This window comes from Myotis yumanensis, unplaced genomic scaffold, assembly GCF_028538775.1.
Source record: "Myotis yumanensis isolate MYYU_CA2020_CCGP unplaced genomic scaffold, mMyoYum1.0.hap1 SCAF_6, whole genome shotgun sequence".
Taxonomy (NCBI): Eukaryota; Metazoa; Chordata; class Mammalia; order Chiroptera; family Vespertilionidae; genus Myotis; species Myotis yumanensis.
Genome location: NW_027223757.1, coordinates 65,764,090 through 65,791,631, shown reverse-complemented (window position 1 = coordinate 65,791,631; position 27,542 = coordinate 65,764,090). Strand labels below are relative to the sequence as shown.

General features: G+C 36.7%; 1 protein-coding gene across 1 annotated transcript in view; it reads left to right on the top strand.

The window, feature by feature from the left end:
- Positions 1 to 27,542, top strand: part of COL19A1 (collagen type XIX alpha 1 chain) — a 302,649-nt gene that overhangs the window by 135,698 nt on the left and 139,409 nt on the right. Inside the window, exons 14-16 of the mRNA XM_070418310.1 lie at positions 719 to 772; positions 2,503 to 2,538; positions 25,016 to 25,069. Coding sequence (XP_070274411.1) covers positions 719 to 772; positions 2,503 to 2,538; positions 25,016 to 25,069 — 144 coding nt within the window. The remainder of the gene's footprint in view (positions 1 to 718; positions 773 to 2,502; positions 2,539 to 25,015; positions 25,070 to 27,542) is intronic.

Below are 27,542 nucleotides of genomic sequence, written 5' to 3'. Positions count from 1 at the left end.
TGTGGTGAAATGTGTTGTAATATTCTGAAAGCTGTCATTTCTGAGTCAAATCAACTAAAGGCCCACTAAAACACCCAAGAGTCTAGGAGATTTATGAATACATTTACTGTCTGATATGCTGTATCTTATATAGTTTCATTTGATAGCTTTATAAATCCAGGTTTTAAAAAAAAAGAGAAATTCAAGAACTAAATCACACTTTAAAACGGAAAAGAGATTACATTTTAGCTTCAGCTTTGTGAGTGGTTGGAAAAGAATACATCTTTCATTTCTTTTCCCCCAACAATGAGATTTCTTGATAGAGACATAAAAATATTTTTTTAATTTAAATCTTGAATTTTGGGGGCAAATCAATGCTAAATCAGAGGTATTTACAACATCTCCAAATTTAATCCAAAGTGGATACTTAAAAGCTCATATAGATCTAAGTGATGTTCTCCCAGATGGTGAATTAATGTCATTTTAGCAGGAAGCAAAGTTGCACAAATATGCACAATGGAGGACTCACTCTGATTTAACATATCTATACCCACCACAGCGCAGATGTTGCTTGTCATTTCACTGCCAGTTGTCTCCATTTCTCTCCATTCCACACACTGCAGAATGTGGTTTGGGAGCTCAGTAAATTATGATTTACTTTGTGACTAATGACTCGTTATAAATGGAAGCTTTCTGTGCACTGTGTATAGAAATCACATTGGTTTTATTTTTTGTACAGGGTTTGAAAGGTGACTTGGGTCCTCGTGGTGCACCTGGCCCCAAAGGAGAAAAGGTATCATGCTCACTGAGAAAAGTGCCGATCTTAAGAAACCCCTGAGAACCTGCGCAGTGACTTTTCATTGATCCTGTTTAACTGCCAAAAGTTAATTCTGTTCAAATGAACCAAAGGCTGTTATGTTAGAAGCATCTGAACAAGAAAAGCCTTTTTTTGGTTCATTTAATTAGTTTGAAGAGACTAAATGCACAATTGCTAGTCAACATTAATTTGTGTTTATAAGATTTTCCTTTTCTCTTTCTTGCTTAACAGCATTAGGTATTCCATCACCAAATTAGCAACCGTGTCCTGTATCAGGGAACTTTGCCAGTAGCACTGAGCTGCTACTGTAATGGTGAAGCAGGTGGCCTTTGGGGAAAAGGAGGCTAATTTAGTATCTTCGTCTAAATGCTCCATTTCCTGCCACCTTTTCTTATATGCCATTTTATAGTGGCATATTGGCAATTGACCTTGAAAAGAGAATTAAGAAATAGTAAAAGCAAGAGTCGTTTGGCGCAAGGTCATTGGATGATCCCAATTTGATGAGAATTGTATGCATGGGTGTTTTGCACTATATGTAGTTCTCCACCATCAGCACATTTAGAAATCCTTGTCTGTCGTCAATATTTACCTCTGCATTAAAGCTGGTCTTGTAAATCGGTCCTCAGTGAGTGATATAAGCTACATCAATGTTTCTTAACAAAGATTGGTCCTTTGTATTCAATCATTCCCCCAAATAATGAATATACAATGCTGTCTTAACTTTTGAGATGACTGTATTAGATGAGAAAAGAGAAAGTTATAGAGATAGTTTCAATCTGAGAATACAAGGTCCCAGTGGCCCATGCCACATAGCATATGCTCTCCATAGTCTCCACTTAAATAAGGATTATAGCCATGATGCTTGATCTTAATGACTTGACTCTGGGTCCCATGGCGCGCCCCAGACTCTAACAAGAGGAAGATTTTCATATGCATTTTACTAATTTTCTTTCATCTCTGACACTTCTATTATAGAAAAAGGGCAAATAGCAATATTAAAGTATTTCCTCTAATTAATTCCCTTTTAATGTGCACAAATTTCATGCACCGGGCCACTAGTATTTACATATCAGAAAATAGTGAACTTTTAGATGAACCATTTTTTAAAGACTTTGACTAATTTGTCAATACATCCATCTGGTAATTTGTATTCACATACATCAGCAAAGCAATGTTAGTATTTAAAAATACATAAATATGGGCAAAGCCTTTTACAATTGATGGCAAGTGCAATGCCAATTCAGCAGAGCATTAGAAGAGGCCATGGGACCACTTCTTGCAGCTGGGAGGCATGAAGTGGGGACATCCATTTATTATTTCTGCTGATCCTCATACTAACTTTGTCAGAAAAATTGTCCGTCATTGTGACATGTCCCAGCTGCTCCATTGGCAAATAGTCATATTTGAAGAAATATTCTTTCTAATTTTGGTTCAGTGGATAAAAGTATAGAAATTAGATTATTTTAGCTTTTCAAAACAAGTCTTGCAAAAAAAATAAGAGTGCACCAGGTGATATTTATATCATGAGAGCTCAAAGCACATGATACATTTCTCATTGTGCTTTTATCAAGATAAACTTCTACTTTTCTTTTCTTCAGGATTTATCTATCTATTCAGATATTGTTTCTATCTATTCAGAAAATTTGCAAATATTATGTGTAACAAGAGGCTACTGGTAACTGCAACTTTTCTTTAATTTATTTTAGGGTGAAACAGGACCTCCAGGACCACCAGCCTCAACTGTAAGTATTCTTAAATCAAAATGCAAAATTGAAATATGTTATCCTATTTGTTGTTTACACTACATCATGGCTAAACCAGAACTTAAGCCACAGGCTATTTTGAGAATTGATAGTGACCTCAAGGTGGATTTAGCCAAACCTCCAAATGTTAAAGATGAGGCATCTGCTCACAGTAGTGAAGTACTTGAACTGAGGTTTCATAGGTAGTTACTAGAAAAGTCTGGAGGCAGTACCTATCCTGAGCAATTTTCTCTCCCTTCCTTCCATGTGGTTCATAATGTTACCCCTTAGATGTTTGATTATACATTCTTAACGGGACATTTAAAGTTAATGGACACAGAGACAGTTCTGTGTACTCTACAAACTGAAAAAGAACAAAATAAACCATAATCACCCGGTGGTAAGAACAGCTGCCTACTTGAGTGGATTGTTACATTCCCCCACACCTGTCCAAGACTGTTGCTTTTTTCTATATGATTTGCTTCTAAGATTTGCAAATGATAAAATGGTGATCTTTCAGAAACAGATTTATGAGAAAAGTTTATAATGTGCACATAACGGGATTATTCTCATTTAAATGGTTCGTTCATTTATTAAGAATTTAATCATAAATATGTAATCGTTTTATATTTATATACAATTTACTACTACAAATTTTGTTCATAGGCCATTAAGGATTCTCATTTAACTTAAAGAATTGATTTAAGAATGACTCTAAGCCTAATAGAAAAGAAAAAAAGTTTTCATTTAAAATAAGATCATTTGTAGCCTGAGGTCTCTCGAATTTAATTGTTGGTATGACCTAATGACATAAGTTAAAAATTTAAGTCATCATTTTTCAAAGACCTGTCCTGGTTATAGAAGCTCACATTTAAAAAAGTCTTCTAGCATCTGGATGGAGCTTTTCCCAACAGAGCATAACAGGAATCTCTAAGGCAGTGTGTGGCTTTAATAACATTTACATATCGCTTTATACTTGGAAAATGTCATTTTGGACAATACTTTAGTAATGTCTTACACCAAGCATGTCAAACTCGTGGCCCACAGGCCGCATGTGGCCCACAAGGAATATTTTTGCGGCCCAGCCAATATAACAGTATGTAAGAAATGTTTTAATAAAACTTTTGTGATTTAATTTTTACAATATCCTGTTATACATAATTATTAATAACGAACTACAATGTTTGCTAATAACTGATTACTATAATCATGTTGCATTCATTTCCCTTACGTGCCTTATGCGCTGGCGCACCATTTCTCTTCACTAATACTAGCAGCTAGTTTTTTAGCAGCCAATTGCCACGTCATTAGTCTTGTACTGACTTGTTTGGTGTGCGCAACAGGAAATATTTCGCTTTTGGAGAACAAGAAAAATGGGTTTATTTGTATTACACTTATTAATTTGTGCAGTTATTCAGTGTCTGGTAAGTTAATGTTCAAGAAAAAAATATTAATTTTTATGAAAATGTTCTATTATTTTATGTTAGCGATTACTCATTTATTTCAGCCCTTTGTATTCAGCACGTCACTATCGAAATAAACCTCTGTTTCTATGAAAATTGAAGCTTTTGTTTTTTTGCGGCCCACATAAACTTAAACTTTGTTTATTTGGCCTGTGTTAGCCTTTGAGTTTGACATGCTTGTCTTACACAAATAGTCTTTGCAGTGCTTACTTAAGAGACAAGTATAAATAGAAAATCTAAGGAACCAAACAGATGACTTTCTTAGGAATAACCAAATTCAACTTGCAATGGAATTCTGTACTTGAAGCTTTTGTTTTCAAGATGGAAATAAAATCTGTGTGTTTAGAGGAAGCTTTAACTGTATATTATTCAATTTTTATACTAGGTGGAGTTTATTTTTTAAAATTATTTGGCAGTGATTTAGGGTTAAGCCTGCTCATTTTACTTAAGTCCCCTGCTTGTTTTTCTTCAATCAAATGATTTGCTCAACCGCTTCCTTTTAGTTATCTGATTTCCTAGTTGTTTTCAACTTGTGTTTGAAGAGCAAAATGCAGTTTATGTGTATCAGTTCACTGCATATGCAGTTTTGACTCTGTAATCAGAAAGTTGTATTGGACTGTATCGGTTTTGTGGATTTTTAATGACGGCTGATGTCTTCCTGCCAAGTAGCACCCTATCGGTGTCTCTTGGCACTATTCACCTGGCAGATACTGAGAGGGTACAAGCTAATGTTTATACTTAACTAAGGATATGTCAAGGCAAAAAGACAATGAAAGGAAATGTTTTATTTCATAAAGGAAAAAATCTGTACTACTTGGATATGACCATCTGTATACTTGGCATTACTTTATTAATGTAGATAATCAACTGTTAACTATGAAATAGAGATGAACTTAAATGAATGCCAAATTACCATGCACAATAAATATTTAATTCATCTTATAATGCAAATTGATACATTTTAATGAAGTGATTGATAACAATCTCAAGGAAGCCACAATGACGGACTCCACTATATTTGAATGAAATGAGGCACCGAGCCCTGGCTTGTGTTGCTCAGTGGTTTGAGTGTATTCAATTCCTAGTTAAGGGCACATACCTGGGTTGCAGATTCGATCCCCAGCCCCAATTGGGGAGCATGCAGGAAGCAACCAATTAACATACTTTTCTCACATTGATGTTTCTCTATTTTTCTCTCTCCTTTCCTCCCTCCTTTTCACTCCCTCTAAAAATCAATGGAAAAATATCGTAGGGCAGTGGTCGGCAAACTGTGGCTCGCGAGCCACATGCAGCTCTTTGGCCCCTTGAGTGTGGCTCTTCCACAAAATACCGACTTCTGCGCATGGGCCACAAAGTTTCAATCGCACTATACATGCTCGCCTGCACGTGGTATTTTGTGGAAGAGCCACACTCAAGGGGCCAAAGAACCACATGTGGCTCGCGAGCTGCAGTTTGCCGACCACTGTCCTAGGGTGAGGATTAACAAAAAAAAAGAAAAAAAGAAAGAAATGAGGCACCAATATATAGGAGTTCAGCCACGGTGGTTCTCATAGCTAGCTGCACACTAAACTCCACGGGAGAGCTTTAAAACATACCAATGTGTGCCTCCACCCCAAGAAATTATAATTCAATAGATACGATGTGGAACCAGTACATTTAAAAAGCTCTCCAGGTAGTTATATATGCAGTGGGAGTTGAAAGCCACTGTTTATGGCACTATAATGGAACAAGCTTTTTCTCTACTTGGAAAATTCCTTGAGACCTTTGAAGAAGCCTAGCTTTCATCTTAAATTCAACTTAATGTATTGTAATAAAGAAATAGCTCTTTCCATTTGGGAGGCATAATAGTAAAACTAAATTAAGACCGAAGCCTGTTTGGTTAAGTGGAGGAAATTAGGGCTAGGAAAGTATCTTTAATTATAACCTTCACCTAATCATTCAAGGACTCCTGTGGGCTCAGGTGACTGAAGACATCTCAAACTTTAATGTGTATAGGGACCTTAAGGGTCTTGTTTAAATGCATATTTCATTCCATAAGCCTGAGGTGGGGGCCTCAGATTCTACATTTGTAATGAGAGGATTCGGATGCTACTGGTCCTCAGACCACACCTGGAGTCACGGGGCTTAACATCCAATTGTGCTGCAGACTCTGCTTCCTTCCACGGATCAGTGCTTCTCCACCTGTAGTGCACATTAGAGCCACTTGAGGTGCTTTAAAAGCTCCAATTCCCGGCTGTACCTTATGCCAAAAAAAAAAAATGAGAATCTCTGGTCGGTTTAATTTTCCCCCAGCGCTTCCAATGTGCAGCCAAGGATGAGAACTAAGGCTCTGAAGGCGTGTCGAATACTTTTCTCCACAGCTTCCTCTTTCAGAGTCTGAGCAAGCATTTTAGAATTACTTGTTACTTCAGCTTTTGTATCAAAAACACCCAACCTGATTACTTTCAGAAGCACTTCCAGGAAATGCAGACTCTCTGTTAATACCTGTGATTTGGTTCCTGATTACTTGATTCTAGAGGATGACCATGACCTTCCATCTGCACATTTACAACCCACTTGTATGTCCATCAACAGTCCTGTCTCGAGCGGGACTCAGCATTGGCAAGTACAGCACATAGAACCCCAGAGACCAAGCATACAGACCTGAACTGCCCTGAATAAATACAGAAAAAAATGCTGAACACTTTTTCCCCCTCTAAAGCATACACACTATCTTTGTTTTGGTTTTATTTGAATTTTGCTTAATAAGAAATTGAGAGCAATAGTAATTGAGCACACTGAAACACTAAGTTTACTGATGCAGGGTAATCCTTTTGGATACAGGACTTTTTGAAAAAGATTGTGTTTATCACTGGTATTTTCATGTCCCTGTGGATTACTGTACTTTGGCTATTATTTTAAATTTTAAAAATCATGTAGAACCATTTCGTTTCAGAAATCCAATATATAAAACTATCCATCTATTTTAATGAATGTTACTTTGTTTCTTAGTTATACTTTCCTGAGAACTGGTTGTATAAAATTGGTTCTCAATGGAGGAGATGGATAAAGGAGTAAGAGAAGCCAAGAGTAGAAGAAATAAGGAAAGGCAACTTATGAAATGGAAGGAAATATTTGCAAACCATATATCTGATAAGGGGTTAATATCCAAAATATATAAGGAACTCATATAACCCAATAGCAAACACACACACACACAAATAATTGCATAGACTTTTTTTTTTTTTTTGCAAAGAAGACATGCAAACTGCCAACAGGTACATAAAATGATGCTCAACATCACTACTCATCAGGGAAATGTAAATTAAAACCACAATAAGAAATCATCTCACATCTCTTAGCATGGCTATTATAAAAAGACAAGAAAAAATGTGTTGGTGAGGATGTGGAGAAAAAGGAAACCCTTGTGTATTGTTGGTGGGATTGTAAATTGGTGCAGCCACTGTGGAAAACAGTGTGGAGGTTACTCAAAATATTAAAAATAGAGCTACCATATCATCTAGCAAATCTCACTTCTGAGTACATATCTAAAAGAAATGCAGTCCTATCTCAAAGAGACGATCTGTATTTCCATGTTCACTTCAGCATTATTCACAATAGCCAGGACATTGAACCAACCTAAGTGTCTATTGATAGTAAAGTGTCATTGAACCAACCTAAGTGTCTATTGAATGAGTAAAGAATATGTCATATATATACAATTACTCAGCCATAAAAAGAAGAAAATTCTCCCATTTGCAACAGCATGGATGGACCTTGAGGGTCTTATGCTAAGTGAAATATATCAGAAATACAAATACTAAATGTTCTCACCTGTATGCAGAAACAAATTTATAGGAACAGATAGTAGAATGAGGGTTGTCAAGGTGGAGAGTACGGGAAATGGAAAATATTGGTCAAGGATAAAAACTTCTAGTTATGAGTAAGTTCTGGGGGCCAAATGTATACATGATAACTATAGTTAACAATACTGTATTAGATATTTGAAAGTTGCTAACAGACTAACTCTTAAATGATATCAACACATAACACACACACACACACACACACACACACAGGTATTTATGTGAGGTGATGGAGTTGTTAACTAACCCAATTATGATAATCATCTCACTATATACTAGTATACGTGTATAAAATCAGATTGTATACCTGACTCTTACACATATTATATGTCAATTTTATCCCAGTAAAACTGGGGGGAAAGTGATTTACTGATGAGTTTAAAATGTCTCTTCTGTTGGCATTTATAATTTACAAAGCAGATATTAGAGTGCACTTACATAAACCTAGGTGGGATAGCCTGCAGTACACCTGTGCTATATGATATGGTGTATTGCTCCTAGGCTTTAAGCTGCATGTCATGATACTGTACCAAACAACATAAGATTAAATCAAATACAAGAGAAAATGATGCGAGTAAGAGACAAAGTAAGTATGAGACGTATGAGACTGCTGCCTGGGTAACAAGGCCTACTGTTATACAGCAAACTTTTCTTTTTATAGGGAAAGAGACTATACTCTAAAACAGGGGTGGGGAACCTTTATTTGGCCAAGGGCCAGTTGGATATTTATAACATCATTGCTTAATATAATTCACATAATATAAATTTATGTTGCTATGAAAAAAACTCCTAGATTTATTGAATTTTGAGTCCTGCCTGCGGTTGCCTTGGCAGGGCCAGACCAAATGATTTCATGGGCTTTATATGGCCCACAGGCTGGACATTCCCCATCCCTGCTCTAAAATAACCGTAAAAATATATGGACACAGAAAAATAATGTCATGAAGGCCTGGGGTGAGGCGGGGGCTGGGTGGAGAGGGGCAATTGTGGGGAAAACAGGGGACATCTGTAATACTGTCAACAGTAAAACAATATATATGCATATATATATATATTATCTATAGTAATAAAAGCATAATATGCAAATCAACCAAACGGCCGAACAGCAGAATGACCGTCCAGATGACCATGCTATGACATGCACCAGGCCAGCCAAGGCGGGTGTGATGCGATTGGTCGGTGGGGTCCCGCTATCGCCCCATGATCACCCTGCAGAGGGAGGCCAAGGTCACCGGCCAACATGGCAATCAATCAGGGGGCTCCGCGATCACCCCAAAGAAGGAGGCCCAGGCCACCCTCAGCAGGGTGATCGATCGGGAGACTCCACTATCCACTATCGATTGCCCCAAAGACAGAGGCCCAGGCCACCAGCCGGTGCAAGCGGGCCTAAGCCAAAAGGTGGACATCCCCTGAAGGGTCCTGGACTGTGAGAGGCCGCAGATTGGGCTGAGGGACCCCCCCCCCAAGTGCACAAATGTCATGCACCAGGCCTCTAGTATATATATAGACACATATATATGTGTGTGTGTGTGTGTATATATATATGTATATGTTTACATATATATACACACATAAACCAATAACATAGTTATTTATCATTATCAAGTATTATGTACTGTACATAATTTTATGTGCTACACTTTTATACAACTGGCAGCCTAGTACCCTATATTTATGTGAACTAATACCAACACTGAATAAGGAAAACATATAATAACATCCAAATTTGTTTAAAAAACAATGTATCAAAGATTATAATGAAAATTTATGTTAAAGATACATTCTGATAAATTATTCTGAAGTCATGAAAATTTTCACATAAAAATACTCTATTAAAGGTAAAGATTTTATGGTTTATTTGTATTTTTGAATTTTGGCATTTTACATTAACCTTTTCTTGACATCTACACTAATAAAAGAGGAACATGGTAATTAGCATACGACCGCTACCCTTCCCATTGGCTAATCAGCATATCCTTATGCAAATTAACTGTCAGCCAAGATGGCGGCTGGCAGCCATGCACTGAAGCGAGCAGGGAGGCTTGCTTGCTCCAGTGACGGCGAACTCCAACGTTCCCAGCCTGCCACTGCCGGCCTCTCAGCTGCAACTCTAAGCAACTATGTACTATGTTGCAAATAAGAAGCTACACAAAACCCCAGAAACCAGCTTTCATTCAGCCAGGCTTCAACCAGCTGGACCACAACATTGTATTGATGTTTTCAGCAGTGAGGCCTCAGAGCTAAAGCTGGCCCAGAATTAAAAAAAAAAAAAAAGAAAAAAAGGAGTGGTTGGGAGCTTCAGTCACCCGCTTCCGGAAAACAGCCCTCAGCCCCTCACCCAGACTGGCCAGGTACCCCAGTGGGGACCCCCACCCTGATCCAGGACACCCTTCAGGGCAAACCAGCCAGCCCCCACCTGTGCACCAGGCCTCTATTCTATATAGTAAAAGGGTAATATGCCTCCCAGCACCAGGTTCAGCCGAGCAGCGAGGCTCCTGGCACCAGGATCAGCGTGACAGGGGGCAGCGCCCAAACCCCCTGATCAGCCCTGCTCTGTGCCTGATAGGGGGGAGCTCCCCAATCCCCTGATCACCCTGCGGCTCTGTGTGTGACAGGGGGCAGGGCCACAACCTCTCTATCCATCCTGTTCTGTTCGTGACAGGGGAAGGCGCCCCAACCCTCTGATCAGCCCTGCTCTGTGCCTGATAGGGGGGAGCTCCCCAATCCCCTGATTGCCCTGCAGCTCTGTGTGTGACAGGGGGTGGGGCCACAACCTCTCTATCCATCCTGTTCTGTTCGTGACAGGGGAAGGTGCCCCAACCCTCTGATCAGCCCTGCTCTGTGCCTGATAGGGGGGAGCTCCCCAATCCCCTGATTGCCCTGCGGCTCTGTGTGTGACAGGGTGCGGCGCACCAACCCCCTGATCGGCCCTGCTCTGTGTGTGACAGGGTAGAGCCATAACCTCTCCATCGGCCCTGCCCTGAGTGTGACAGGGTGCAGTGCCCCAACCCCCTGATCAGCCCTGCTCTGTGTGTGACAGGGGGCGGTGCCCCAACTCCCCTATCAGCCCTACTCTGTGAGTGACAGGGGGGAGCTCCTCAACCCCCTGATCGGCCCTGCTCTGTGCGTGACAGGGGGGAGCTCCCCAACCCCCTGATCGACCCTGCTCTGTGTGTGACAGGGTACAGAGCCCCAACCCCCTGATGGGCCCTGCTCTGTGAGTGACAGGGGGCAGCGCCCCAACCCCCTGATGGGCCCTGCTCTGTGAGTGACAGGGGGCAGCGCCCCAACCCCCCAATCGGCCCTACCCTGAGCGTGACTGAGGGTGGCATCGCAACCTCCCGATCCGCCCTGCTCTGTGCATGACGGGGCGGTGCCCCAACTCCCCAATCGGCCCTGCTCTGAGCCTGACCAGGGGCTGCGCCTAGGGATTGGGCCTGCCCTCTGCCACCCGGGAGCAGGCCTAAGCCAGCAGGTCGTTATATCCCGAGGGGTCCCAGACTGGGAGAGGGCACAGGCCAGGCTGGGGGACCCCCCTTCCCTCCCCCCCCCGAGTGCACAAATTTTTGTGCACCGGGCCTCTAGTTTAAATATAACTATAAATCCTTACATTACAATATGCAGCTATAATAAGTACAGATCCTTTGGTTCTTTGTTATTTCTTGTTAAAAATCTGAATTTTGTGTAAATATAGTGTGTCTTTCCATATAACTTCCTAAACTTGTGTATATGTATTATGTCCTTACTATTTACTCACTGTTCCCAGCTTCTCCTCAGATAAATATACTGCTGTTTTTATAGTCAAGTTTTGCTAAATTCCTTACCTGAAGGTTCAGAAGCAAGGCCTTACTAAAATGAGGCAACTGGTTAATGCTTCTTTCCCTCTTCTCCTTTGGCCTTTGCGTGTCATATCAGAAGAGACAGGTGGAGAAAAGTGGGACAATGCTACCTCACATAATTTACCCACTAATTTTAGTTCCCAAGGAAAATGTGTTGCTCTGGCCCTGTCTCTGGGAAGTTATTAAAGACTCATCCAGATGGCACCAAATGTTTACACAGAAGCCAAAGGTTTAGAGAGTCAACAGCAGAAGTGTCTTAGACATGCTTACTAAATGAGACTTTAAATGCCAGTTCCTTAGGGCCCAGATAAATCCAGTTGAAGGGAAAATTAGGCACAGAGATGGAGGACAGATTTCACCCTATGAAAGCTACCTAAATACCATAAACAACTGAGAGGAGATCTCAGCTGCTTATTTATAAATCAGATGACATACAAATTAGTAGATGGCCCTAATGCACAAGAGACAATACAGTATTCATATAAGGGAAGTCTTGCAATGTAGTGTTTTGTTTTTTTATAAATTAGCATAAACAAGGTACAGAAATGATCAGTAGATAAGATGGTCCCTTCCATCCCTTCCTCCCTCCTTTTAACCTGCCCAGTTACTCAAATTCTAACTGTGTCAGACACTGCACTAGGTACTCGGGACACAAACAGCACTGGCTGTCTTTGCCTTCTTGGAACCTATTGGTTTTAAGAAAAAGCAACCAGTTGGTAATAAAATTGCTCATTTTTAAACTGATCATTTGAAATTAATACATAAATATCCTACAAGTATTTGTACAACTGTAGTAATGCTTGTACTACACAAAAACATTTAGTTATTTCTGAAAAAATAATTTTTACTAGAATTTTTATGGGGGGAAAAAAGGACACTTATGTAATACCCTTTGTAATACTTTAAGCGAAAAATAAATAAAAAAAAAATAAAAATAAAAATAAGTTTTAAAAAAAAAAAAAAAAAAAAAGAATTTTTATGCTATAATTTGGTTATTCATTTTAAATACATTTAAATCACAGACTCAACTACTAAATAATTACTTTTTACTAAAATTTCTAAGGAACTATAACCATCTCTTTTTTAAATTTTATTTTATTGTTGATAGTATTACAGGTGTCCCCCTATTTCTCCCCGCTTTACTCCCCTCCTCCCGGCCCCTGTCCCACCCCAGGCCTTCTCTTTTTAAGTGAATGAAATATTGTATTCTTGTTAAATGCCCATGAAGCATAATTTCTCTTTCATTTCTGACTAGAATAAATATATGTTCTATAGCATAGTAATTAACAGACGGTTCAATTTAGCATTGTTTTAAATTTCTTACATATTAAAATATGGGTTATTTATATGCTCTTTCTATGAATTACCTGAATTTGAATGAATATTATTAGCCTTAAAATGTTTCAGAATTCACATTTAATTTATTAACTTTCTAAAACTGGTGATCCAGCTCAATGATGTTTAAGGTACGAGTGGGCCAGTAAAAGGAAGGCAGTTGAAATTATTTCAAAAATCCAACCTTTTTCTAAATTTTGTGGGCAAAAGACATATAAATGAATTTGTTGATTAAAATAGAAAGCATTTCTATACTATAAAGCTATTTTTATTGACTCTGTAAGAAATATAGTGGAGTTGATGCTTAAGGCCCTAGAAAGATTTATGTTTAGCCTGAGAGAAGATTTATATTGTAGAAAACCTACCATCAGTTCATTTGCCAGGGAGGTGATTTATATATCTTCCATCAGATGCATGATTTGAGAATAGCTCCTTCTGCCCTTCTGTTTATAGTTTGCTTCTGTTTCAAAAGACATTTTAAATTGTTTTCATCATAATTCTAAATTATGTATTTTAAAACTTAACAGTCAAATTTTCTATCCTAAAAGTGCTCTACTTTGGCATTTTGGTACTTTTATGGAAGAAATATTTTATGTCATGTTATGATATTTAGCAATCAAGAAAAAACATTAAAATGTATCTCAAATGCCATTAGAAAATTATAAAATAGATAAAACTTTTAAAGAAATTATATGCATACAAATTTTACTTAAGTCATAAATCTACACAGAAATTACTTTAACTCAACTCCACTTTATTTAAGAATTTAAAATATTTTGATCTATAAAATGGAATTTAAAAATGATTGCTCTCTAAAAGGATTAGAATTATATTTATTCCAATTAACTATTCAACTGGTTTTAACAAACCAAAAATGCATAAAATGTAGTTTTGGAGTTACGCGGACCCTGGATTCAGACTGCTTGGGTAATATGAACTGTATGTTACTTGACTTTTCTGTGCTCTGGTTTCATTGCCTATAAAATGGGAGCATAATATTTCCTATTGCATAGTGCTGTGGTGATGATTAAATTAATTAGCATATGTATGATTTTTTGAACAATGACTGGCCCCTTTTTATTCTTTAGAAATAATTCTTTATTGTTGAAAGTATTACTTATTTCTCCGTTTTCCCCCATTTACCCCCTTCAGTCCGCCCCGGCCCCTGCCCCAGGCCCTCACCGCCATTTGTCTGTGTCCATGGGCCATGCACAAATGCAAACAAGGGCCTTGGTTGATTATCTCCCGCCCACCCACCCTCTCCCACCTTTCTTCCGAGTTTCTACAGTGTATTTCATGCTTCCGTGTCTCTGGATCCATTCTGTTCCTCAGTTTATTTTGTTCATTAGATTCCACATATGAGTGAGATCATGTGATACTTGTCTGTCTCCTACTGACTTATTTCACTTAGCATGATACTCTCCAGGTCCCTCCATGCTGTCTCAAAGAGTAAGAAAGCCTTCTTTTCTAATGCTGCATAGTATTCCATGGTGTAAATCTACCACAGCTTTTTATCCACTCATCTACTGATGGGCATTTGGGCTATTTCCAGATATTAGCTATTGTAAATTGTGCTGGTATGAACATAGGGGTGCATACATTCTTTTTGATTGGTGTTTCGGGTTTCTTAGGATATGTTCTAGAAGTGGGATCACTGGGTCAAATGGCAGTTCCATATTTAATTTTTTGAGGAAACTCCATGCTGCTTTCCATAATGGCTGCACCAGTCTGCATTCCCACTAGCAGTGCACTAGGGTTCCCTTTTCTCCACATCCTCGCCAGTACTTGTCATTTGTTAATTTTGTTGATGGTAGCCATTCTGACAGGTGTGAGGTGATACCTCACTGTCATTTTAATTTGCATCTCTTGGATGATCAGTGACTTTGAGCATTTTTTTCATATGTCTCTTGGCCATCTGTATGTTTGCTTTGGAAAAATGTCTATTTAGGTCCTTTGCCCGTTTTTTAATTGGATTGTTTTTCTTCCTTCTGTTAAGTTGTGTGAGTTCCTTATATATTTTGGGTAATAACCCTTTATCAGATGTATCATTGGACTGGCCCCTTTTTAACTTTGAACTAGTGTTCTTATGTTATTACTAGTGGCCTGGTGCATGAAATTTGTGCACATTAAAAGGGGATTAATTAGAGGAAATATTTTAATATTGCTATTTGCCCTTTCTCTATAATAGAAGTGTCAGAGATGAAAGAAAATTAGTAAAATGTATATGGAAATCTTCCTCCTGTCAGAGTCTGGGGCGCACCATGGGACCCAGAGTCAAGTCCCCGCCCACCCACATGCACCTCGAAATTGCGTGAGACCGAGACCTGGCCTACCCAACCCCCGTTGGGCTAGATCCAGACCCGGCCAGCCCCACTCTCATCAAGCCCCGCCTGGCAGGGTTGCAGCCTCAGGTCCCCTGGCCTAGTGTCGGGGCGGGAAGTGTGGCCTGAGGTCCCTCATCAAGCCCCACCAGGTGGGGAGGTGCAGCCTGAGGTCCCCCACAAGCACTGCTGGGCGGGGGGCATGGCCTGAGGTCCCCCAGCCTGGTGCCGGGGCGGGGGCGTGCAGCCTGAGGTCCCCTGTCAAGCCCCACTAGGCAGGGGGCATGGCCTGAGGTCCCCCATTAAGCCCCACCAGGTGGAGGGCATGGCCTGAGGTCCCCCGTCAAACCCTGCTGGGTGGGGGGCACAGCCTGAGGTCCCCCAGCCTGGCGCCAGGGTTGGGGGCATGGCTTGAGGTCCCCTGTCAAGCCCCATGGGGGCAGGAGAGGGGGGCACAGCCTCAGGTTCCTGCTGATTGCTTTTTAAGGCTCGTTACGGGAACTCAGCCTCCGCTGTGAGCACCGCCATCTTTGTGGTGGAGTGATGGTCAATTTGCATATTCCCTCTTTATTATATAGGATGCTTAATATTCAGTGGTAGATATATCAATAGAAATAAACCTAGAGGTTTTTATGAAGTAATTTCTGAGAAATGTTCAAAGAGAATTTTTATATAATTGTGGTCTCTTTATGGGTAGAATTCTTTCATTTGAAATAAACTATTAAATGTAAACTAAATTTAAGTTTTGTCGTTTACCTCTCATATAACCTCCAGGAGGACAGCAACCTTGTCTATCTTATGTATAGCTGTACCACCAGAGATTAAAAGTAGTTGGTGCAGTGTAGCTACTCAATAAATTTATTCTTCATAGGTAGGGGAAACAGATATTTTTCACTGACGAACATATTATTAAAGTAAAATATCACTAAATCCTACAGTGAAAATATCTAGAGGATAATATAAGAGTTCTGACTTATACATCATAACAAAGAGCAGGTCTTAGGGCAGATAGTCACCGTCTCCTATATTAACAGTTTTCAGCAATGGCAATCCTGATGTCACTTACTACCCCTGATTTTTTTTTTTTTTTTTATCATTTGGAGAGTCATGATGTTTGTGGGCAACTGGAATTATCTCCTTACTTGAAGAATCCTACTTTCTGTTCAATATACTGCAGACATAACCAGAAGCTTTTTATATTTTAATCCATTTTATCTTTTGAGAAATAAAGATATAATATAATGGCTGTGAGAAACCCAAAATCTGCCCTGAGATATGCAACTATTTTTGTTTATTTATTCACCTTGGTCATGTCACCTATTAATATTTAGGGGTTGAAACAGATGGTTTCAAAAGTCATTTCCAACTCTAAAATTCTATTCTTCCTTTTTTTACATTCCCTAAAGAAATTTAATTTATCTATGATCTAGTAGATACCCTTTAATAATACTTCTTTTAATTTTCCCATGACAGTTTACTTTCAATATTATTTTGTATTAGTTTCAGGTGTACGGCATAGTGGTTAGACAATTATATACTTTACAAAGTGGCCCTCCTGATATTTTCAGTACCCACCTGGCACCATTCATAGTTATCACAATATTGTTGACTATATCCCCTATGCTGTACTTTACATCCCTGTGACTACTTTGTAACTGCCAATTTGTACTTAATAATAATTTTTCTTTAAATTCTATTTCATCACATTATTTTAAGAGGTTAGATGTTAAATATAAAGAATAGTTTAATTAAATCAGATATATTCCTATTCTTTTTCAGAAGCTTGAAAATATCTTTCTGATTCCTCCATTTTATTGAAATATTATGAAAACATTAATTGTAATTTACTTTCATGCTAACTTTCTAGTCTAGTGTTTGATCGGTAGCTTGAAAATGAAGTGGTTTGTTTCTGGCTTTGATAAATCAGTTCTGCTTACTTGGAAAACACATAGTGTTGCCAAACCAGCAGATTGAAGAGTGACATAGCAACAACATCCTGAAGGGTCAATATGACACATCACAACTAATCTTATTAATGCCACTGGCACTGAATTGAAGTTACTCTGACACAGCCTTGAGTTATTCAATCATTAAGTACTTGAGATTATGAAGGGTAAATGTTTTACTCCAGTTCTAAATGGTTGTGTTTAAAGAAATATGTATATAGAACTGATTTGTCCATTGACCTACAATAATCAGTACATTACTGAGACCTGGCCACTGTGGCTCAGTTGGTTAGAGCATCGTCCTGTACACTGAAAGGTTGTGGGGTTTGATTCTGGTCAGGGCACATACCGAGGTTACGGATTCGATCCCCAATATGAGAAGACAACAGATCAAATTCTCTGTCCTTTTCTCTCTCTCTAAAATCAATAAGCATGTCCTTAGGTAGAGATTTTTAAAAGGAAAAAGAAGTTATCCCTCAGATGTATTTAACTAAGTCTGACAATTCTAACATTTTGAAGGGTTAGTCTTTTTTATCAATATAAAAATGTATCTATAAAAAGCTGATAAATAGGTAATGCAACTACTTTACTGATTAGTTAGTACATAAATTACCAAAATGCACTGTATAGTTAAGTCTTACTTCATAGGAAAAAGTACTTAAATGTATGTTTTTAATATTGAATTTTTTTTATTATAGTATGCAGCATTTTCCCCTCTTAAAAGTTTGGTTTTCGCCAGCTTACTCAATTGTAACTTAGCCTGATATTGTATAAATCAGCATTACAGTTATCTGCATTAAATACCTGAGTCTTTCATGTGATGTGTGAACATCTCTGTAATGAGTTATGTTTTAACCCTGAAATTACTAGATTAAGTTTTCTTCATTCTGGTCACTTGTGTTGCATAACCCAAACACAACAGTTATTGAGGATATTAAAGTTGGACTTACATTTCTATCATGCTGTCCATTCCTCAGAAAACATCAGAATACATTTTAAAACAGCCTGTGTGTAGATTATTCCCTCTTTGTGCAATGGAACCATGTTTCCATGTGGCCACTCACCTGTAGAAAATCCAGTCCAGAAATACAGACTGTTATTTGATCAGACTAATCATTAAAACTGAATCAATCATATATATTCTCCCTCATAAATCATTAAGACATGATACAAATAGATTTGACAGACCATAGCCTTTCAATTTTTTTTTTACTTGTCAACAGATCTTTGAGTTCACAGAAATCAAATGACTTCATGTATTAGGTTAGCATCAAAATAAAGCAAATCTACAGTTTTTCATAGTCAAGAATAATTATAAATATGAAATGACCAAAATGTGAAATTACTTATGACAAATAAATGAAAGTAAATCAAGAATAATTACCAAATGTGAAACTACATTATTTTAAATGATAACATTTTAAGTAACTTGATTGGTTCTATTTCTTATTAATAAATGGTTTGGTGGGATGCTTTAATCTTTTTAGTTCATGTTGTTTTTCAAAAACTAAGTAGTTAATGCTCCTCACTGTGAGATAAATCAAAGAATTCAGGTTTTATTTCTTCCTCTCATGAAGGACAAACTTATCCATATAGAAGTATAAGAATTATACTTGAATTACTTTGATGAATAATGTAAGTTTCTACATCAGAATTTCTGTAGTTATGACAATTAATGTTCTCACTACAGCAGAAGTACCAAGAAAAGTGTAAAGAATAAGAATCTTAGCAGTCATTCATCCGTTTAACACCTACTAAATGCAGTCCATTATGCTAGATAATATGGAAAGTGGAAAGGAACCAAGAATATATACAATTTATGAAGTGGAATGTCTCAAATAAGGGCAAAAATCATTGTTAGAGGAAAGTACAAAATCTAAATTTACAGACTATATATTCTATTACTTAATTTATAGTACATTTAGTTTAATTGACTGAATCGGTAGTGACTGAGGACTTGCTATTTCAGAATCTATATAACAAAAAGAAATGTGATTTCTGAGTTCAAAAAGCATAGAAAAAGATTATTGTTAAAATCTATCCCTGCATCCACATGGGACCATAATTCATTTATGTCTCATGTTTAAAATGCTGCCAGGACTTTAGAATGAAATTAAGTTTTGAAAGCACTACAAATGACCTCTATTTTTTAAATTGTCAAAGGTAGGGTAAATTTGTCCATCTAGTTATGAAACCTATTTACTGTAAATGATAATGATTGAAGCATTTCTGTCCACACAGATATTTCATAGAGTATTCTTTCTAGTGACGGTTCTTATTTTTTTTCTTGTGAGTGTTACTAGACAGGCTTGAAGGGCTTCTTTCAGTATATGGAAGAGATTCTATTGTTCTTTATTCAAAGACATCTATTTCCTAGCATGCACTGCAACTGCTTATGATAAAATGATAGGCTTTTGAAATATAACATAGAATTTCTCTTTCTGAATACTTACACACCCTGAGGGAAATTCTTTCTTGTGTCATTATACTTCTGTGAAATATCATAAAACTGGTTGCTCCTTTAATTTACAAGCATAAAGTCTTAAATGCCACTTCTCGGAACTGATATGAAAATCTCTTCCCATGACTGGACTGTATGCCTTTTATATTTTTATTTATTTGTTTTTTGTAGTCTGTTCTGATGTTTCCAACTTATAAAATTTGTTCCCATTGTTCTCATATTAAAGTATGAAACTTTCTATAAAAACAGATAAAGTCTGTTTTCTACTTTAATTTTATACACTCTATTTGAAACACAGAAAATGCCTTAGTGGCATGTTAAGAATTTATTCAGTTTTTGCTTAATCTTATGTTTCAAGTTTATGAAGCATATTCTAAAGCAATAATCATAACAGTTAAAATACACTTACTTGCATAACATTTTTGTTGAAGTCAGTTTTAGGTATCATATGTTCCTCAACATTCCTGGCAAGGGAGTACAAATAATACATTAAAATGAAACTCTCCTTGTTCACTTCAGCTCCTTTCTTTTATTGAGAAGTTATGAATATAGCTTGCCTCTTTTCACAAATGAAGATGTGTTCACATGCAATTAATCTACCCTATTAACTCTACTAAACATCTGCTGTATTTGTTAAACACTTCAAAATTATGTTCTGAACCAGTTAATTCTAAGTAATTTCCCAGTTAAATATTTACAGGAGCTTCCCTGGTCTGTCTTAAATAATCAGCCTATTTTCCAGAGAGGGCTGTGTGAAATGGAACCCTCTGTAATAGGTATCCAGTGGAACTTAGAATGGCTTAGCTGGATTGGACTGCTTGTGCATATTTTTATCCTAACCCAAAGAGATAACAGCCTCATGAATTCTGTTATTGGTCAACATTTTTTTATTGTCCAGAATTTCACTTAAAAAAAAAAAAAAGCCTGATAGACACATGCAGATGTTTACATCATGACTATCCTAAATACATTCTCAAGTTTCTCTTTCCAAAAAGCAATAAATCTTTACGTTTGTGGAATTTGGGAATAAACCAACTTACAGTTATTTTTATAGCAGACTAACTGGATGGAAAAAGTAGAAAGAAATGGATAGGCATTATTCTTCGCCAATTAAATCAAAGAAAATAATGTACGCATTATGCAGGTGTGCCATGTGCACAAAGTTACTTAAGATATGATTCTCTAACTAGATAAATGGTATAAATCTGTTAAATCTCAAGTAGTGGTCAGAAATTTAAATAAGTTTCATAACAGAGGCGATGTCATAGGTGGTAAATGATAATTCTTAAATAAACTAACTGTGAGGCATCAGAGAATGAAATGATCACTTTATATGAGGAATGAAGAGGAGACTGAAGGCTCTCCAATGTGGTATTAAAGTCCAAGTCCAAGTTTTGAAAATGAATATGATTATATGGGCAGCAGAAACCTATTCCCTACCACCACCACTTAGTATTATTCTATCTCTGTTTTCTTTCAATTTACTAGGTGTTTATTGAGTCTCTTCTGTGTGTGGTAGAAGACAGAAAAAAATAATCCTCTGTCCTCTAGGAAGGAGGGTGGGGGAGGTAGCAGAGGGTAAAGAGGGGATAAATGGTCATGGAAGGAGACTGGACTTGGGGAGGTAAACACACAATACAGTATACAGATGATGTATTGTATAATTTTATACCTAAAACCTATATAATTTGTTGTTGTATTTTGTTAATCCTCACTCAAGGATTTTTTTCCCCATTAATTTTTAGAGAGAGTGGAAGGGAGGAAGGGGGAGAGAGAGAAACATCCATGTGAGAGAAACACATGGATTGGATTGGTTACCTCCCACATATGCCTTGACTGGGGCAGGAATTGAACCTGCAACCCAGGTAAGTGCCCTCGACCAGGAATTAAACCCAAGACCCTTCGGTGCTCGGGCTGACTCTGTAACCACTGAGACACACTGGCCAGGGCTGAAACCTATATAATTTTATTAACCAAAATCACCCCAATTTAATTAACAAATATATAAGTAATCCTCTAGAACTCTTAGTTAATTAAAATAATAAGTAAAATACATGCATAATGGCATTTACAAGGCCATAGTAAGAATGAATTGTGGGAGAGTTCTGAGACAAATGCTGAGCTGTACCCAAGTTTAATTTAGTAACCTGGAGCTTCAGTGTATCTATAATTGTCATAGCATGTGGTAAGTAAGTCCATTTTCAGACCTTACTAAATGAGAGGAGTAGTGAGCTGGGTAATTTAAATAATAAATCATCACCAAATTTTAATGCATCGTAAAAAATATGATTTTTCTGCAGTTGGTTGGCCTGTGCTTTACCAATGACAATATCATATACTTTTTCTTTGTAAATTTCAATTAATATTTGATAAAGGGTAGCTCAAAAATATTCTGAACATTAATGCAATGTGGCTACGATTAAAATTGGTCATGAATAATTCAAATAGTGAATAATCCATTGGAGATTAAAAATAATTTCCAATAGGTCCTAGAGTTAGCAGAGGTTAAAGGTGAAGGGAGGATTCAGAATCACAAAGATCCAAGAGGCATAGAAGTGGGTTATATATGAGACTGAACTTTATCTTACTGTTTGGACATTGCTCACAAAACGTTCTCATATATCATTTTTACTCTCCTGAATACATTTTAAATCAATTTTAATATTTTTACATTATGTAAGCTTTTGTTATGTAACTTCTTCAGAAAGTAAAGGAAGTAGAACTTTTATTCTATGTGGCTCAGAACTAATTGTACTCCATTTATGAATGTTTGGTGTGTGTATTTTTTAGTGGCTCGTGTTTAAAAACACTGAAAGGGCTGTCAGCATTTGGATGGATGTCAAAAATGTTATATATAAGTTTGACTATTCATGAAATTATAATAGTTTCCTAAGGGTAAGAAGGAAGCATTTAATCTAGAGCCAAGATTATGTCCTTTTTGTAAATAATGACACAACTCCCTGTAATTATATTGTAATTAATACTTATTATATTTGGTTTTCAGCATTTGTTTTCTTATACACATTAGGAATTTACCAACCTTATGTTGGCCTAATAAGCCAACTTTCCTTGGTTACATAACACTTTCATAGCAACAAAAAGAACTTTTTTTCATTCCCAGGATTTTATTCTTGCCTAAATCAATAAAACATAGGCTCCATATATCCCTGTAATAGTAACTTTTTCCAAAGTAGATAAGAGAATTGAAAATTATAAATACCTACACTTTATTAATGTTTTATGGAAGAGTCTGAAAGATTTATAGGGAATATTGTGGGTTGGTGATATGTGCAGAATTTTTTGTACTAATGTTTTTAGAAAATTAGTTTCAACAATTCATACTAAATTCTGACAACTTTAGTCAAATGAAACCTAACTGAATGAAAAAAATAAAATAACCTGTTTATAACCTTTTTCTATTCAAAATAAAATTAGATAGTAAAATTATGCTTTACAACATTTTGAAAATTTAGTTTTTATGAAAAAAGGAAAAATTGTATATATACATGATAAATAATAATAGGTCATCACAAGCACATCTGATGTTTTAGTTTAACAGTATCCATGACTTTTAAATAAAAAGGTCATATTATAAAAATGAATCCTAATTATTTTTAAATTGGGTAACAATAGAATGTTTCTTTTAAAATGAAGGTGATTTCAGGTTTGTTTGAATATATAGTAATAGACTTCTCATTTATTCAAGCCATTTAAGTCATTTAATAGATGATCAATTAATCACAAATATTTGCAAAATCATTTCAAAATTGCTGCCTTTACCCAAAAGCAGTTAATTGATTTCCTTATATGAATTTTATTTTTTACTCAGACATTAATAGGCACATCCCATGATGAATAAGACACAGATTTTGCTATGGTCCTTAGAGTCTTCTGAGAGAAACAGATCATTGCATGAACAATCATTTAAATGAATTGTGGCCAGTACTTTAAAGGACAAGAATAAGACACTGTGAGACTGTGAAACTGGCAACCGTCTCTTCATGTGGAAAGTCAGGGAAGTTCAGGCTGGGTTTTCTTAAGGTCAATTTAGCTGTGATGTAGAGAATGGTGAGTCTGTGTCTAGTGTCAACGAGGGAGCTCTTACAGATGAGCAAGCAAGAATTGATAATGGGAGTATTAAGAATAGATATAAATGGATCCAAAATATACTTTGGAAATGCATTAAAAGGACTTGGTCACTGGATGTGAAAAAGAAATTTGAGACAGGAATGTATGGAGGATGCATTCTAGATTTTGTAATGAGCACAAGAGGATGTTGTGTGGATTTATTGAGTTGAGGAATGCTGGAAGATCTCACTTTTGAGAGAGGGCCCTAAGTCCGCTGTTTTACATGCCAAACTTTGAATGCCCACGAGCTTGAGGAGACCATGGGTATGGTCAAGCATATCCATTGGATATGTGGATCTTCAGCTCAGAAAATAAACTTGGGTTATAAATCTTAGAATTATTAGCCTAGAGAATTCAAAGCCCACTGACGAGAGAATGTGGACTGAGAGAAAAAGAGCCTAAATCTCCCACAATTGCAGGTGAATAAGGAAGGAGGAAGATCAGGAGATACTAAGAATGAGCTTTCAGAGCGGTAACAACTTAGCAGTAACTGCTGAAGATTTTATATAACCAGCAGTTTGAGTGTCATGATGAATCGGAATTTTTGTGTAACAGTAACTATCTGTAAGAATCAGGAGACTTAACTTTCAGATTAACAACAACAGGCATTTCCTGGGCCTTTTTTATGATCTGAACAAATGGTTATTTTCCCTACCACTTGGCAAAATTATGAGAAAGTATTAAATAATGTCTATGATACTAAAAATTAAATGTTATGAATAGACATATGTTGAAGCCATTCTCATAACCATGTGTTTTCTTAGCGATACTTACAGAGCTACTCTCCACTGAAAATATAATTATTTATAGTGTTTAAGTATATATTTTTCTGCCTGCAAACATTAGTTTGGTGAAACATGGTTCTGATCATGTGGGAGTTTTCACTGGCAGTGAACATTGGGCCTCACACCAGGTTTCGAGTCACCTTTTTTCTTTTCTGGAGTTAACTATAAAGATAGACTATTCAGAGTAGGACAGTTCATCGTTATTAATATATTACATAGTCTAATCTTGAAAGAGCTCAAATCACTTTAAAAGTTTTGTTTGAACAGTACAGTAGGTATTAATTTTCACAACATTCTTTGTGAGGCAGGTGTACATGAAACAGGCCATTAACATGTGTCCTTTTTTCCTCATAGGGTTCCCTGGGGATTCAAGGCCCCCAAGGTCCACCTGGAAAAGAGGGTCAGAGGGTAAGTAAACTTGGAACAACTGGCAGGCATTGCTAATCCAGGGGTTACTTATTTCTGACACTAATCGAAATAAACCCAAAATATAGCAAGCAGAGAGGCATAAGGAGAGTATCAACTGTCTGAAGGCTGAAATCTGAGTTTTGAGCTGAAATTTGAGATTTTGACAGAGACAATTCAGAAAATTCTATATATTTTCAAGATTGGCAGCACAAATATGTACAGTAGTTTCCCCTTTAACTCTCTAGCCCCTCTCCATTTAAGAGTTCATTAATCTATCTGAATCAAAATTTAAATAGTCTTGGTGATAAAAATTCCTATCTTAGATCTGTGCTTTGAGGCTCTCTTAAGCATTTAACCCATTGGGGCAGAGAACTAGATGAAATGACCTTATGAAGTTAATTTCTGAGCTTCTTATTCTGTGTTCTCACAGTGATGGCCAAGGTGTATATTGCATCTGTTTCTGAATTAAATGCAGTCTTCAGCATCCAGGGAACATTTTCCTTCTAATAACTACTCCTTCCTGGAAATTTAGTGATAACTTATACTCTCTAATTCATATCCAAGATATATAAGGAACTCAGTAGCAAAGAAATCAATAATCCTATTTAAAAATGGGCAAATGACCTAATAGACATTTCTCCAAGGAAGACATATAAATGACTAACAGGTATATGAAAAGGTGCTCTACATTGCTATTCATCAGGGGAATGCAAATCAAAACCACAGTGAGATGTCATATATACTAGAATGGCTATTATCAGAAAGACAAAATGTTATAATTTCTACAGATAATATAGGGATATTTATTCTTGTTCATCACAGCACCATTCACAATAGCCAAGATCTGGAAACAGCCTAAATGTCCATTGACAGATGAATGTATAAAGAAAGATATATATTTTCCACACAAAATTGAATATTATTCAGCTTTTTTTTAAAAAAGAAAATCATGCCATTTATGACAACATGGATGAACCTGGAAGACATTATGCTAAGTGAAATAAGCCAGATACAGAAAAACAACTACTGCATATTCTCACTTATAAGTGAAATCTAAAAATGTTTAATTAATAGAAACAGAGAGTAGAGGGTGATTAGTGGGGGTGGGGAGAGAGATTTGGAGATATGTTGGTTAAGGGATACAAAGTTTAAGTTATCCAAGATAAATAAGTTATGGAGATCTAATGTACAACATAGGTTGACAATACTGTATCATATACTTGAAATTTGCTAAAAGGGTATATCTTAAGTGTTATTACCACACACAAAAAAAGTAAATATGAAATGATGGCTGGATTAAGTTAGCTTGATTGTGGTGAATGTTTCACAACATGTAACTATATATCAAATCATAAAGATGTACACCTTAAATATGTGCAATTTTTAATTATCAAGTATAACTCAATAAACTAGAAAATAATAATAAACAGATTTTTCAGTTCTAACTAAAAAAAAACACTTATACTTCCTAAGTAATTTGAGATGGCATAGCTCATGTGTGTACATGTATGTGTGTGAGTGCATGTGCATGTGAGAAGGACATTTAACCTGAGACCTACCCTCTTAACAGATTTTTAAGGGTCTGCACTTTTGCACGTACAGACGTGGTCAATTCAGTTCCTCTTCTTTTGTTTTAATGAAAAATCCTGCCAAGTCATATAATCACCCATCTTGTTGTATAGTTGCCTTTTTGAATCACTGAGTAGAAATTGATCCATGTCATTGTAAAATTTCATCTTCTGGATTAGTCCATAATACCATTCTGTTAGTTGGGCTTTTTAGTTTTGTTTTGTTCCCCCAGTGAAATAGCTCCCAGTTTCACATACTCAAATTTTGATGAGTTTCCCCTCTAAGTACTCATTCAAATCATTAATGAATCCTGACTAGAACAGGGTCTACCATTGATATCCTGTGACATGATAATCAAATAACTTACAAATACATTTGAATTCTACTTCCTTCACACCCACATTTTTTAATTTGGCCTGTAAGATAATTATGAGAGTCTTTGTCATACTAGCTAAAATAAATAAAACATTTGAATGAGGCTTTTTAAAAAATAATAATGCTTGAAATTGAGATTGTACCCTAGCAAAGCTTACATTTTAGAAGTTGGGTTAAAGAATAAATTAAACTTATCTATTCTTCATGATAATTGTGGAGTAATGTATTCAAATTATAAAGTTCAACCACTGTTCTCTGCAAGTTTACTCCATTTATAAATATGCAGAGTCCAGATCATTTTATATTACCTTTATTTTCTCTTCTATCAAGAGTGACACAGTGTAAGAAACTAAAGAACAGACTTTTTTTTCAAAAATATATTTTATTGATTTTTTACAGAGAGGAAGGGGGAGGGATAGAGTTAGAAACATCGATGAGAGATAAACATCGACCAGCTGCCTCCTGCACACCTCCTACTGGGGATGTGCCCGCAACCAAGGTACATGCCCTTGACCAGAATCAAACCTGG